This window comes from Schistocerca serialis, chromosome 12 (genome assembly GCF_023864345.2).
Source record: "Schistocerca serialis cubense isolate TAMUIC-IGC-003099 chromosome 12, iqSchSeri2.2, whole genome shotgun sequence".
NCBI lineage: Eukaryota > Metazoa > Arthropoda > Insecta > Orthoptera > Acrididae > Schistocerca > Schistocerca serialis.
The window spans coordinates 1,492,152-1,507,628 of NC_064649.1; the positions used below are offsets into that span (position 1 = coordinate 1,492,152).

The window sequence follows — 15,477 nt, forward strand, 5'->3', positions numbered from 1 at the left end:
AGCGCGCGCGACGCTCCCATGCCCTGGGAATAGCGACTGCTCTCGAAAACTGCGTTCATTATCGCTGCCCCTCCAGCTGTCATTTAAAAGTCGTCGCGTTCGACACAGTTCCATCCGTCATAACAAGGTGCGCTGCCAACACAAACTCTATATCGTCACTGTGATCGAGCGCTCCACTAGTCCGAGAAACGACTTCAGCAAGAAACTTACAGTAATTGTGCCTAATGCGTAAGTTGATTGAGCAAAGTTACTCCTGAGACAGATAGGTTAAGTTGTGCCCGTTCCTGGACACGGGGCCTGCCGCGATAGTGCACCCGAAACCGTAATGTTGGCGCCCCTGTGGCATCGTTCTTTCTGTGTGCTGTCTCTGGCCTTCTCGCGGGACGAAGCTGGGCTCTGCTGGGTGAGGGGCGAATTTCGCCGAAAAATCAATGCATTGCGAGTTTGATTCACCGATCTGTGAAATAAATTCGATGCGTTGTGACAACGTGCAGTGACATTAAATGTGACGGCGAGTGTACCTGTTAACAAAGTGAGTAAACCGCAGAGGAGGTTATCTTTTGTCTTTTGACGCTTGACAGGGTTGAATGTCCTTGAATTTTTTGGAACAGTACAAGTAACGAATAATCCGTATATTACAGAATAATAGAAAGCTGCAGTTTTCTGTAGACAGCAACACGTTTCTTGTGCCTGTCGCATCATTTTTACTCAGAAGCAAAATAGGGAATTGTGTCGTCTGTCGACTGCTGTCGATGTCAAGGTTGTGTAAATAGGTGTTTAATTCCATATGCTCCATAAAAATCCGCCATTCGCCTGTTCTAACTGATACAAGGCAATGTGTAGTGATTTATTCCTTTGTCCTGTTAGGATTTCGGCGAGTGAGTAATTCTACACGAACAACGAAATTGCAGATCCCTAGACGCCAGCTGACCTTGCATCAATCGTACTTGACCGAGTGCCATCCGATGAGAATTGTTCTATGTTCCGGTGAGTATGTGATAAATTTTTCGAATGTATTGTTATCAAAGCCTCTTGCCTTCTATATGGTTTCGCAAAAGCATGCCGAAATTTCAGTATGAGTTCTCTGTCCCAAATTCTCAGCCGTCGCCCCTTGTTCATACCAGCTCGGAAATTTCTGTTCACCGTACCAGATATTTTCGTATTGGAGACGTAATTCATTTAGTAGCCTGCGTATAACAAATTATCCACTGCAAAACGTAGCGCCATACAGTTTGAAAGCTTAATGACAGAACAATTTTATCTGTCACAATACTTGGCTCAGGTATAGTATTTCTGTGTATTTATTCCTGAGAAATTTGTTAGTAATCGTTGTTTGGTATAGCAAGAACTGGCGTACATATTGCAACCATGTGTATGAAAGCTTTGTCGCAAAGGTCATTAGGTCTGCATAATTTCTTGAGTGATTCAGAACAGCTTACCATGTTAGCAAACTTGTTAAATTCATTTATAACATAGTAGGCTTTATGTATGAGAAACTTTTCCAATTATGTGTTTCTTTTTATTTCTGTGTGTACTCCGTGTAAGATACTGTCCTCTGACTGTTAAACACCATAGTATAGGACAAGTCATTTACAGTTCAAAGATATTTATCTGTATATATACATTTGTCAATTTTTTCGTATTATCCACAACTTTTCAGCTTTGGGAAACAGTTGTGCAGTGGATATTGCTCATTTAGAATGTGAACTAATTTTGAGCAATCCAAAAATGTGACTGTTGTGATAATAGTTCTGGGAGTATTAGTCATCGTATACATTTTCAGATTACTTAAGTTGTACGGCTGTAACATTTTCATCCATTAGTGATTGTGTTGCTTGATATTTATGATGCAGCAGTGAGGTTAATGTGGAGTAGTTATTGGTCACAGAGCTTATGTTGCATAAATTGATTGTTCAGTAAAGGAAAATTGCATGTGATCTTTATGGGTGATATAATGACTTTTGAAATTCACAAAGAAAAGAGTTTTGTATTCAGTGGCTTTTTATGCACTTATATACATAGAAACAGAAATGTTTCGTGAATATGATACTCCTTGTGTAACTGGATAGCATCCTAATGTTGTTGCCGAGAGGGAGAGAGAGAACCTCTTTTTAAGCAGTTGTGTGTTGATATCAAAGAAATGTTAGAGAAAAAATGTAGAATGATAGGTGTACTTTCAAAGCCATATTGACTGTTAATTTCCATAAATGATTCAATGTATGGAAAGGTTTTCTTAGAAACTGCTACCATTCACAAAATTTGTTGACAACCGCAGCTTGTATTATTTAATGAAGCAATGTGTTTGAGGTATCAACCTAATCTTCAGGCTACAAAAGCAATACAATAATGTTTAAACTGCACGTAGATATTAAAATTACCATATTTGGTTAAATCTGAAAAGCTTAGACTGTGAATGAAATGAGGTATGCAAGTGTTTCTTCCAGTTTAGCCATCATTTACGTCTAGTAATGTTAGTTTAATGTCCACTTTACAGTGCTGTTGTGTGCTGCTTGTGCAAGGTTGAATATTTCAATACACATTCATATCCTCATCCATATTTAAGTTGGCCACGTTTAGTGTAACACTTAAGAATGCCACCGCTTTTCTTTTTTAAGCCAGTTTTGTGCCTGAGCTCTTGGCATATAAGCTTGAGTTCCACTTTTGGAGAACTTGGCATCAGCAGTTTAAATCTTAACATTCCTTCTGCCCTTGACATTTATGAGGAGTTAATAAACCATTCACATTTGGATCTGGTATGTAAATAATACATGTGTGAAATAACATTATTTGTGTCTATGAATAATATATATGGATGTGTTCAAACATTTGGTTGGCTTTCTTCTGTTGTTTCTCTCTTTAAAAGAAATAAATGCTCTACAGAAACCATTTTGAACTTTGGGCATACAATGAACTTTATAATAAATTTGGAAACAAAAAAGCTGTTTAAGCATGAGATAATTTTAATTAGTGAATTCATAAATTTTTTTTAGAAGTTTCACAGTATTTTACTACAAACAAGCAAAGGTAACACAAATGTTTCCTTTCACGTTAGTAGCCGTTAGTAGCATTTCATTATGTTGCTTCTTGCTGTACCATGTTGTGTTGTCTTACAACTCTCAGTCTCTTTGTACTTGATTGCCACTCTCTGTTCCTGCAAACCTTTTCTGCTTTTTGCCTGAAGAAGGAAACATGTTACCTGGGTTAGCACTCCTGTTATGTTTTGCTTGTTTCTCTGTCTGCCAAAGAAATAGGCTAATTCCTATCTGTATACTTTGGTAATTTTGTTCTGATTATAATTTTCTGTAGAGTCTGTAGTACGACCGAAGACGTTTGTAGTATTATACACATGTCCATTGTGCTATACAGTGTTCTTTAATAGTTAAAAAAATAATAATAATAAAAAAAAATTTTCTATGCCATATGTGAACCCCTATCGGGTGTCTGTTAACTGGCAATGTCATGTTTTGTTTAAAACAAACATTATAGTTATGTGGAATTAAAATCCCTGAGGCCACATATTGAGATACATTGTAGAATAATTGACAGTGAAATTTTACAAGGGATGTCCACTTACTGATCTCGAAATTTATGTTCGTAACTTATGTTTCTAGCAGGCTTGGGAAGTTACAATAACAGAACAGGTAATTCTACAGCTACATAACTAGTCTGCAATTCACACGTAAGTGCCTGCCAGAGGGTTCATTGAACCATAGACAGACAATTTCTCCACTGTCCCACTCTCAAACATGACACAGGAAAATGAACAGTTAAATGTTTCTGTACAAACTCTGATTTCTCGTGTTTTATTACAATGATCATTTCTCCCAGTGTAGGTTGACATCAACAAAATATTTTCACATTTGGAGGAGAAAGTTGGTGACAGAAATTCATGTAAAGGTCTGACCTCAGTGAAAAATGCCTCTTTTTTTTGTGATTACCACCCAAAATCTTGAATCATATCTGTGATACTCTTTCCCCCATTTTGCAATAATACTAAATGAGCTGTGCACCTCCGTACTTTTTCAGTGCCATCAATCTTGTCTGCTAAGGATCCCACACTGCACAGCAATATTCTAGCAGATGACGAGAAAGTGTAGTGTAGGGAAGTCTCTTTAGTACATGTGTTGCACATTCAAAGTTTCCTGGCAATAAACTGTAGTCATTGGCTTGTCTTCCTTACATCATTACTCATGTTATTTCAGTTTGTTATTCCTAACTTTATTCTTTAGGATTTAGTTGAATTGACGGCCTTCAGATTTGTCATGATTTATCGTGTTACTAAAATTTAAGAAACTGGTTTAGTTCTCATGTGGGGTGACCTCACAATTTTCTTAATTTCAAGTCACTTGCCTTTTGTTATACCATACAGATATTTTGTCTAAATTGTTTCGCAGTTGGGGCTGCTCAGATTGTCTCCAAAATTGTTTATATAGATTAGGAAAACCATAGGGCCTATAACATTGTATCTGTACATTAGATCTGTAATGTAGCCAGTGGTGTAATATCTTCATTTTGATGGCTGGAAAATTTTTGAACCTTTACGTAACAACATTAATATACCATTCTGGAGTCTGATCAAATTTGATTGTTCAGAGAAAAAGAAGTCATTTATGCGGCAAATATGCATAATCGTGTAGTAAATAACTTAACAGTGAGCTTTCATTTTCTGATTTTCTCATAGCTTGGGGTTTGTGTTATAATACATGATGGAAGTAAACAACTAGCTTCCGTGGTAATTTATTTTTGGCTATGCGTAGTTCAGTATGTCACCACAATGTAGATTCTCACTTTTAAAATAAACCTGTAATAATATTTCAACTCTGTGCAAAAGTGTTGTACATATAGCACTAAAATAAACTCTTGTAAGCAGTAAAAGCAGAAATGGAAGAAAGGGCTGTCCACACACAACAAATAATTCATATCATCTGCAACTTTTGTAGTCCTGTCTTCCTCAGTTGTGTGTAACATTATGGTATATTGATAATTTTTATTTTTTGGACCATCTGATTACAAATGAATGAAACACAATTTTCGTGCCATATGCATTTTGCCTTTATTCTCTGCAAGGCATCTGCAGTGGCCTGGAATATGTACATATTTTTACTCTTTAGTTCACATATTGGGGTAATGTACCTATAGGTTACAAACAGTTATGGAGGCTGGTTTTTGCTATGATGTAGTAGTATTTTAAATTCTACTTAAAAGTTTATTTGTGTGTGTGTGTGTGTGTGTGTGTGTGTGTGTGTGTGTGTGTGTGTGTGTGTGTGTGCACGCACGCGCACTTAGGACGAAGGGAGGGGGAGGTGTTTTCTTTTATTCATGTGTAGGTACTGTTTTTTCAAATTTAGCATCTTAATTTCATTTAGTAACCAACGTCGTTCTGCTCCCGATTGCAACTTTTGTGTCACTGTAGAACTGTTTTTAACCTTTACATTTGTATAACTTGGAATTAAATTGTCCTTTTTGCATATTTTGTCGTATTTTATATGCTGTATTGTCTTATGGAGTCTCAGATGTGTTTTCTTGAACTTGTTGTACATATTGACAGGATTACAAAGGTTGAAGATGTTAATACCGCTATGCCAAGCATTCCCTGTCACTTGTACAAGTTCACGAAAATACATCTGAGACTCCATAAGACGATTCAGCATATAAAATTCGACAAAATATGCACAAAGGACGATTTAATTTCAACTTATATTAATGTAAAGGATAAAAACCATTCTACAGTGGCACAAAAGTTGAAATCAATTGCAGAATGATGTTGTTTACTAAATGAAGTTTTAGAAATGCGTACATACATATTCCAGGCCACTAAAGATGCCTTGCAGAGATCAAAGGCAAAAAGCATATGGCATGAAAATTGATTAATTCAGTTGTGATCAGACAGTCCAAAAAGTGAAAATTATTGATACACCGTCATAATTCGTATCATATTTTCACCACAACTAAGATTCACATCTTAGTTGGATTCACAATAACATTTCAACACAAAAAGTGTTAATGTGATTTCTGTGTACGTGTACCAGTAACAGAAATGTCAGTATGCAGCCAAAGAATAATGTGAAGGCAAGCTGATCCATAAAATATGATCAAATCATATCTTAGTGGCATGGAGGTACATGTGGTTGACAGGTGTTCACGAGCTACTACATACTGTTCTCATATTGCTTAATTCCAACTTGACACAGGGATATGTTGCCAGCATCTACTCTTTACCACAAGCAAGTGCAACATGTGGACGTCCCTTTGTAAAGTTTGGCCAGAGTGGCTCACAAGCTATTGTTTTGTGCCGATTTTTTATGTATTTCATTTACAGTTTATTTTATATGCTGTTCCATGTTCTTTGTTTTTAGTTTTCATTCTCTCTGACAGCTGAAGTGTGTGTTATTTGAGAGTAGAGGTTTGAAAATACAAAAAGTATTACCATACAGGGCACGAAGAGAGAATTATAGAGGGGCAGTAAGGCTGCAGTACAAAAGGCAGTTTCAAGTGGATGTAGACTGGGGTAGTTCTTTAGAGGTGGAGGGATTTGCACAGGGTGATTAATAAATACAGAGCTAAATTCCAGTACGAAGTATTAGGTCGTTCGGATGACAAAGGTACAGTGTAATGGTGGAGGATATTCGTTGGCCAGTGATTCGTGTGTTTTGACTGGACTTGTTTCTCTGCTAGCCATTCTCCGTTGACCTGGCCAGCCCTACAGACTGCCCCAGTCTGCATCCGTGTGAACTTGCCTTTTCTACTGCAGCCTTACTGCCCCTGTACAGTTCTGTGTACATGTACCTTCACTATCAAAATTACGATTGCTTGAAGCCTCAGAATTTGTTCATTTATAATATGGCATTTTTGCCAGACAGAAGAAAATTTAGATTGTAGTTACAATATAAAACCTACAAGCAAATATCTAGAGCAGTTTTGCAGTATATCGACTCTGCAGTCGCCAGCAGGAAGTCTTCCAGTCCACCGATGTCTGGTCTCGTGGGGTTTCCTTCTGTGGTGTCTCTGACAGTCTGCGGTTCCCCGCAGTTACAAAGTGGGCACAGTTGCTTCCCCCGTCAGTATAAAAAATATGTGCATCTGTCATGTTACGTTCTAATGACGATCAGTGTTGACAGCGTTTTGTGAGAGTCAGATCCCGGTGGTTTTTGCATGAAACACGTTTTTTTTTTTTTTTGTCGTCCGATCTGTTATCGAGTCTTACATTATTACAGTTTAACTCGTCTCCCACAGCCACTCTTGCCATTATCGTGGGTGGTCCTCTAGTGTGGACAGTTTGTATCGTCGACATCTGGACCGTTTCGTATGTGTTTACTATCTGTGAGTTTTTGCATCCATTTGTGAGAGCAGTCGTGTGTCGATTTGATAACACCGGCAATTATTCTCGTGGTGATATTTATTTGGACACCTATTTGCTACTCCAGAGTACTTCAGTGTTTCATTATGACAGAGTGCAGTGATTTCTTCCGGTGAGTTTATTATTTAGGTGGGAATGAGAATCCACCATTTTGCTAGGGTATGGTTGGTCTCTCTGTTTGCAAAACTATTTTTCCACTACTTATAGTTCCCCCACTAGGATTTTGTCTGACCATTAAGTTGGGGTACACTTTGTTGCTAGTACCCAGTCATTGGAATAAACAGACTTCCTCGATTTTGTTTCTGACTTGTCCACAGTGTAGAAGCTGAATAGAAATGGAGTGTGGACTGACCCGTGTGGTAGACCATTTTTTAATTATCTTAGGGAGCTAGGTTTTGGTCCTACGATTAATTGTACCAGTCAGTTATTTAGTGTATTGGCGATTGGGTGAGCAATCGGTTTTCGAGGACTTGTGTGAAGGAGCTTGTATATCACACCTTTTCTCCACATTGTATCGTAGGCCACTGATAAGTCAATGAATGCAGCTACAGTTTTAAGTTTTCTTCGAAATCATGCCTCAGTGTTGGTGGTAAGTGGCAGAACTCGGTCTGTGCAGCTTAGTTTTGCTCGGAAGTCTGCATGTTCCACTTCAAATAGTCTTATACATAAGCTGTACCTGTAACTTGCAGGTCACAGATAGCGACTAGCTTGGAATGTTTAAATTCTTGTGGTATATGGCAGCTTTGCATAATTTTCTGTGAAGAAATGAGCCATCCATAGTATTGTGTATTTACCACAGTTTATTAAGAATTCAGTGTGCATGTTTTCAAGCTCTGAAGCTTTTTCTGGTTTAACATGTTTAAGCACTGTTGAGATCTCTGTAACAAGTAAAAGCAGAGGATTGTTTGGTTTCCATGTCTTCGATGTTCACCGTGATGGTAAGGACTGTGTCTTCTGGTGCTCTGGATGTCACTATCAGGTGAGAGTCAGTGGCATGTGGATTTTTCCTCTGCATTGGGGCTAAGCTTACTTATTTCCTTAATAATGTCCGCGCTCGTCTACTCTGTGCTCTGTACTGTTTCCACCCACATTTGCAGTCTTACCCCATCTAGATGAGGTAGTAGTTGGTCTGCTGTTTCTTGACCACCATTTTCTAGGGACTTTTGATACACCTCCTCACAGGTTTGGGACCAGCTGGGGATGTATCGCTGTTGTTAGCCTCTTGGTATGCACTTTTTGGCAGCCCTAATTATAGCACCAGCAATTCTTTTGTAGTTTATGCTGGTAAGAGCTGTCTGACCTAAGGGATTCGCTAGTTCTTAAGAGAATTGGCCTCCAGATTCCATCGTAAGTGGAAAAATACACACGAGAGATTTTTATTCCTTCCTTTATTATTACTGTCAATGATGCTGGTACCCTGAGTAATGCTAAATGAACTAGCAGCAAATACTGGAAGTCGGAAAATTTTGCGATCTTTTGACTGTAAGACACAGTTGATATGTCTTGAAAAGCAAAATGCCTCAGAATGTGTCTTTTTTTTTTCCTTTCTTCTCAGTTTAATTCAGCACCTATTCATTAGTTACTGAATCTACCCAGCTAACCTACAGTATTCTTCTGTAACCCCAGTTTTCAAAAGCTTTTCTATAAACTTAAATTTGTACAAATTTCTTCACTTTTGAGAAATCCTTTTCTGTCTATAGGCAGTCTGCATCGTATGTCCCCTCTACTTTGAACATCATCAGTTATTTTGCTGCCCAAGTAACAAAAATCGTTTACAACTTTTAGTATCTCATTTGTTAATCTAATTTTTTCAGCAGCAGCTTATTTACAGATAATACCTTCCATTCCCCTTGTTTTTCTTTTGTTGGTGTACATTATATAACCTCTTTATGAGACACTATCCATTCTGTTCAACTGCTCTTCCAAGTCCTTTACTAGCTTTGACGGAACTGAAGTGCTGTCCAGCAAATTTAAGACTTTGTTTCTTCTACCTGAAAGTTAATTCATTTTCCGAAATTGTCTTTCCTTTCCTTTACTGCTTGCCCAGTATACAGATCGAATAATAATGGGGATGGGCTATAAAACTGCCTCACTCCCTTCTAGACCACTGCTTCCCTTTCGTGCTCTTCAACTCTTACAGTTGCCGTCTGGTTTCCGTGCAAATTGTAAATAGCCTTTCTCTCCCTGTGTTTTACCCCTGTTAGCTTCAGAATTTTAAGTGTGTGTTCCAGTCCACATTGTCAGAAGCTTTCTGTAAGTCTATAAATGCTACAAACGTAGGTTTGCCTTTCCTCAGCCTACTTTCTAAGATAAGATGCAGGGATCAGTGTCGCCTTACACATTCTTACATTCCCTAGAACCCAAACTGATCTCCTCGGAGGTCGGCATCTACCAGTTTCTCCATTCGTCTGTGATACTTAGTAACAATATTTTGCAACTTCGGCTTAACTTACGCTTGTAATGTTTGGACTTGGAATTACTACATGGTTCGTGAAATGTGGGGGTAATTTGTGAGTCTCCTGTATCTTGCACACCATGAGGAATAGTCATTGCTCACTCTCAAAAGCATCTCTGTAATTCTAAGGGAATGTTCTCTACTCTAGGTGTCTTGCTCTGACTTCTGTTTTTCAGTATCCAGTCAAATTCTTCTTGCAGTTTCATATCTCCCATCTCTTCTTTATTTGCTTTCTTTTGCCCTTCTATAGTACTGTCTTCAGGTTTGTTTCGATTGTATACCCCTTCTGTGTATTCCTTCCACATTTCCGCTTTCCCACCTTTGCGCAGTACTGGCTAGCCGTCTGAGCCCTCGATGTCCGTACAGCTGCTCCCCTTTCCTCCATAATTCCCTTCAGTTTTCCTGTGGGTGTTGCATACTCGTATCTTTCCCCAGTTACGAGCGCTTACACATGTTGGCACTTCTTGTCTACCTTTTTTTAACTGCCTGTCAGTCTCATTTTATTAGATGTCTGTATATTCCCTTTTGCCTGTGTAATTTGATTTGTTTTTGTATTTTGTCCTTTTATCAATTAGATTTGAGAGCTTGTCCATTGTTGAAGGATTTCTGCTGGGCTTTGTCGTTCTGCGTATTCAGTCATATGCTGCCATCACTATTTCACCTCTGGAGGCTACCCGTTCGTCCTCTGTTACGCTCCGTATCTGCATTTCAATCGATCGTTGCTCAATGCTTCCGTAGAAATACTCAGCGAACTCTGGTTCTTTCAAATTATGTGGGCCCCGTCTCCTTAATTCCCCAAATTCTGTTAATTTCTTTAGTTTTAACTTCCAGTTCAAAACAAAAAATTTGTCATCACCATTCACATCTTCCCCTGGAAATACCTTACAGTCTGAAATCTGGTTTCAAAATGTGTCATTCCGTTATATAATCAATCAAACTTTGAGGTGTCTCCAGGTCTCTTCCACTTACACGACCTCCTTTCACGATTCTCTAAGTGACTGTCAGTAACGATTAAAATGTGCTCTGTGCAAAATTGTAGCGGGTGGCTTCCTCCTCTATTCCTTTCTCTCAGTCCACGCTCTACCTTTTATTCTTTCTCCTACTTTTCCTACTGCTGAATTTGTGACACCCATCGCAGTTAAATTTTCGTCCCCCTCAAATGTGTGAATATTTTAAGTCACCATTCATCGATTCAGTCTTTTCACTTGTGGAACTAGTTGACATTTAATCTCACACTACAGTCACGAGCGTCAACTTTATGTCTATCGTGCTTATGACGATTGTTCACTATGTTGTTCATAGTAGTTTAACTGCATTCCTATTTTCTTTTTCATTATTAAACTCAGTACTGCGTTATCACCATTTGATTTTGTATGTACAACCCTGCAATCACCTCCCCGGAAGTACTATTCTCCCTGCCACCTCACTCCAGTAATTCCCAGTATATCTAACTCGAATCTCTCTTTTTACTTGCAGCTCGAAAATGAAATGTTGTCGGTTATTCCATATCTTGAAGCTACACTGGAGTGCAGAACTCGAGCACAAAAGTAGCTTTCATGTTGCGTGTCACTGTAAAATAACATACCTCGAAGATATTTGATCTGTTACTATATAGTACAGAAGGTAACCAAAATAAATATGCACTGAGACAGACAGAAATGGTACTTGTATTCAAAGACTATAATTACACTTAAGTCATTGTGATTCATTATGGTCCCCTGGAAAGTACAAAGTGAGAGACACGGTTTTTTAATAGGATGTATGATCACCACAGATGGCAGTATGTGCTCTGGAATATGCTCCCATTGTGGCCACGAGGTTGTTAAGGAGTTCCATTTCTCCACTGGCACGGACGGTCGTCGGTGTGTGTGGATGTGCTGCAATGCGTCTCACGCTTGCTCGGTCGGGCTGAAGTGGGGGGAAGGGCAGATTGCTCAATTCGCCAACTATTCTCTCGTTCCAGAGGAAAGCTCTACCGCCTTCACCATTTGGTGCGGTCGTCTACAAAAATTAAGTCGGCTAAATGCCCCCCCTCCACCCGAGAAGTTGCCCACGAGAGTGGAGTATAGTGTGACAGTAATGCCGACCGCTTAGTGTACCGTGTTTGGAGACCGGTGCGACATTACGCCTGCCCACTCTGTAACTCTCGGACTGACAAAACGGACACGTGCAACGGTGCCAGACAGGTGGGAAAATGTAGTACGCCCAGGAACATTGTCGGACGAAGTCATTCCGGCGATCCAGGTGTCGCGGTCTGGAGAAGGGCGACAGTGCGTGGGCGTGCTGACTTACAGATCTTTGATCGAGGTGCACTCACTGACGAGTGTTGTCGTGACACTGTACCCCTTTCTCGTGTGCGTCTTGTAGGGGACATTTTTAGCCCCGACTTCATTTTTACGGACGACAGTGCGACCACAGCGACCAGTGCAGGTGGAGCAGCTCTCGGAACGAGAATATATTTGGCGAATCGACTGGCCTCCCCGTCCCCCCGACTCGATTCCCTGCGAGTGAGCGTGGGACGTATCGAGGAGACGTGTTGCGGCACACCCACGTGCGTCACTGACCGTCCGGCAGTTGTTGACTGTGCCGGTGGAGCGACGGATCGTCCTTCCGCGAGAACTCCTCGACGACCCTGTCTCCAGAATGGGAACAGTTTTCCGGACCTCGCACTGCCGTCTGTGGTGATCGCACACCCTATGAAGAACTGTGTATCACTTTCGGTAATTTCCAGGGGACCGTAATGAATTGCAGAGACTTCAGTGTAATTATTGTCTCTGAATACAAGTGTCATTTCTGTTTATCTCATCGTCTACTTTCAATTAACTTCTGTACTACATTATAGTAGTTCTTTGTACGTACAGTCAAAGTTTTATCGAGCTACATTACTCGGTAGTGACACGTTGTGCGAAAGTAGCGTTTTCCTCGATTCCTCTTAACACTGTTTCTCGAAACATTTTCCGTAGGCTTCAGAGGGCTAGTTAGTATCTGTCCTCGAGTGTCTTGCCGGTTCAGGTTTATTAGCATCTTTGACACACTCCCGCAGATCAAACAGATCTGTGACCATTTGTGACACCCTTCTTTCTAAATGTCCAGTATCTGTCGTTAGTCCAATTTGGCCTGGGTCTCTCACACTTGGGCAACACTGTAGGAACATTCACCGCAGATTACTTGAAAATGTGTTTATTTGAAATGGTACTCCGTTATGGTGTGTCTTGTGATCTCTCCATTATGTAAATAACATCTTCTCTTTATTGCATTCATTATATTTAATTAGAAATCAGAACAAGATACCGTAAGTGCAGTTCAGCACAATGTGTCCTTGAAAGCATCTCTCATTGTGCTAACCCAAAGACAAGTGTGTTGGCTTGTTTTGAAAATTTTTACTCTATTTTCTTATAGCATTATGTCCTGGGGCCAACCAGTTGAAGTTTGTTCAGCAGAAATGAGCAATAAGGATACTGTACGTCTTGCTGAAACCTTCTTGGGAGTTCTCCTCACACTCACTTCCCGATACATACACTGTTTAATTGTTTTTGTTGCTGATAGTGAAAATCAGTTTCAGTTGGACTGTCATGTTCACAGTCACAATACGAGCCACAAAAATAACTTTCCTGTAGACTTTGTCTACGTGTCCGGGGTAGAATGTAGTTGTGTGTTCTGGTGGTAACATATTCCTCAGGCTCACATCTAACATAAAGCGAGAAACTGGGAATCCGTACCAAACGAAAAGGGAAATAAAAACGTGCCTCATTGTACACTGTTTCTGTGAATTATCTGTACATGCGTGTGTTTCTTTCCTGAAGAAGACTTTGGCTGAAAGCTTACATGCAACAGTATTTCCTTTGTGCCTGTCTGTAACTCGATGTGCCGTCTTTACAGTGAATATTGATCTGCCCTTTCTGTAATGTTGTCGATATTCCAACCTGGACTTTTCGTTGTTTCATTTTATCCTTCTTACTAATTTACTCACTTAAATTTAGATGGCAAAGTGTGAATATCATTAAACGTGATAGTGTTAATTTGTTCTGACTACAGTACACAAAGTTTTTATGAATACCTTGCTTTTAATGTAGACTTTGACTCCTCCACATCCCTGAAAATTATCTTCCTCAATGTGATCTACTGAAGACGAAGAATGAGTAGCAGTAATACTAGTGCAGAAGGTGACTGCCGACAGTACGGACACGGCACCGGGCAGGCGGACGACGACACTCTGCTCGTATTTGTGCTTACGTGCTGCTTTTTGGATCTTCCAAATGCTGTCAGCCGTGTTCTCCGTTACTACGTCTGTCAATTTAAATGTTGTGTAACACATTGTTGTGCAAAAACAGTGCAGTCAGAATTTGTTACGGACTGATATTTCACTCCTTACATGTTCAAACTATGTATCACTCCTCGATCTCGTAGGAAATACTGAAGTTGATAAAGATTCGGTTTACATCACACACCCGTACAGCGGTAACGAGAAGATACGCAGTAGTCTGGCATTTATGGACACCCTATCACACAAAATAGCTGACATTGTCAAACAGTTTATTATGAACAGTTTATTTTCTAAAGACTTTCTCGAAGTGAGAAAATATTTTTCTGCTGCAGTTTCACCGATAGCAACGGTCGACATAAAACACGAATGTTTTGAGCAGCCTCCTCTCTCTTTGCCCCTCTGTTAAACCCGAAGTGAATTAGGTGTCACAAAAGTTGGACCTCACCCACTTTCAACTCTTATTACTCTTAAATGTCATTCCTAAGATTCGATTATGCAAAATCCAGTTTATAACTGAAAGGCAAATACGGGAACTTAAACATAAGAACTGGCAATCGATAAATAAACTCACAGCAACGTACGTGTGTTGTGCTACTGTAGTTTGTCCACTCAATATATCAAAGTTATTTTGTACAAAATATCAAACTACAATAATAAACAACTTTGTGCTCGCAAGTGCGAGAGCAGAGACTGACCCGAGGCGCGCCGCACCGCGATCGTCCGGTTGGCCGGCACCGACCGGCCGCCGTACGGCGAGAACGCTCTACTGTAAACTGTGTCGATCTCGGTGCAGCCGCAGGCTTTTTCTCAGAAATGTTATTTCAAGGTTTTGCTGTCGCTGGTGGATTTGAACTGAAGCAAATTATCTTTGAAGTTCCGCTAATCTGATACTTTCAGGGGACATCTGAAATGCAGTTGGAAAAAACGAGGGAGGGTCTGACCCTAAGTCGGGAACTTCGCATCTACACTGTACGACATTTACCACTAGACCACAAATGGATACGGCAGCTCGAGTGGAAGAAGGCGTTTCCTCCAGAAACTTGAACCTCCTACAGTCTTGCCAATTGTGCAGATGGCCAGACTCGGAATGCTGAGGATCGGTCTGTTTAATTCACACCTTAAGTGAATGACTCAGCTGGCCGGCTGTACCTGTAGGGCCTTAATGTCGACAGTCTGTCCAGTTTTGAGCTGGTGGGCAGTTACTGCCGATTTATTTGGTTGCTGAAGGCAAAAAGCTGTTACGGCTCATTCTGGACTGCCTGCGGCTTTTACCTGTACAGAATAGTCAGTTTTGGCAATTGGTTTTAGATTGTGCCAATTTGTGCGTATTGTTTATTTTATATAGTATCTGGAGTCTCATTAGCAAAAAATGAATACAAAAATAAACTGTTTATACTGAAA

At 40.0% G+C, this 15,477-nt stretch overlaps 1 protein-coding gene across 4 annotated transcripts in view; it reads left to right on the forward strand.

Annotated features, from left to right (window-relative positions):
- Positions 1–343: 343 nt before the first annotated feature.
- Positions 344–15,477, forward strand: part of LOC126428408 (protein roadkill) — a 326,473-nt gene continuing 311,339 nt past the window's right edge. Inside the window, exons 1-3 of one of the 4 annotated variants that reach the window (XM_050090329.1) lie at positions 344–532; positions 642–760; positions 868–987. In XM_050090329.1, coding sequence (XP_049946286.1) covers positions 980–987 — 8 coding nt within the window. In that variant the 5' untranslated portion in view covers positions 344–532; positions 642–760; positions 868–979. The remainder of the gene's footprint in view (positions 533–641; positions 761–867; positions 988–15,477) is intronic. The other 3 variants (XM_050090331.1, XM_050090328.1, XM_050090330.1) reach the window with 3 other exon arrangements.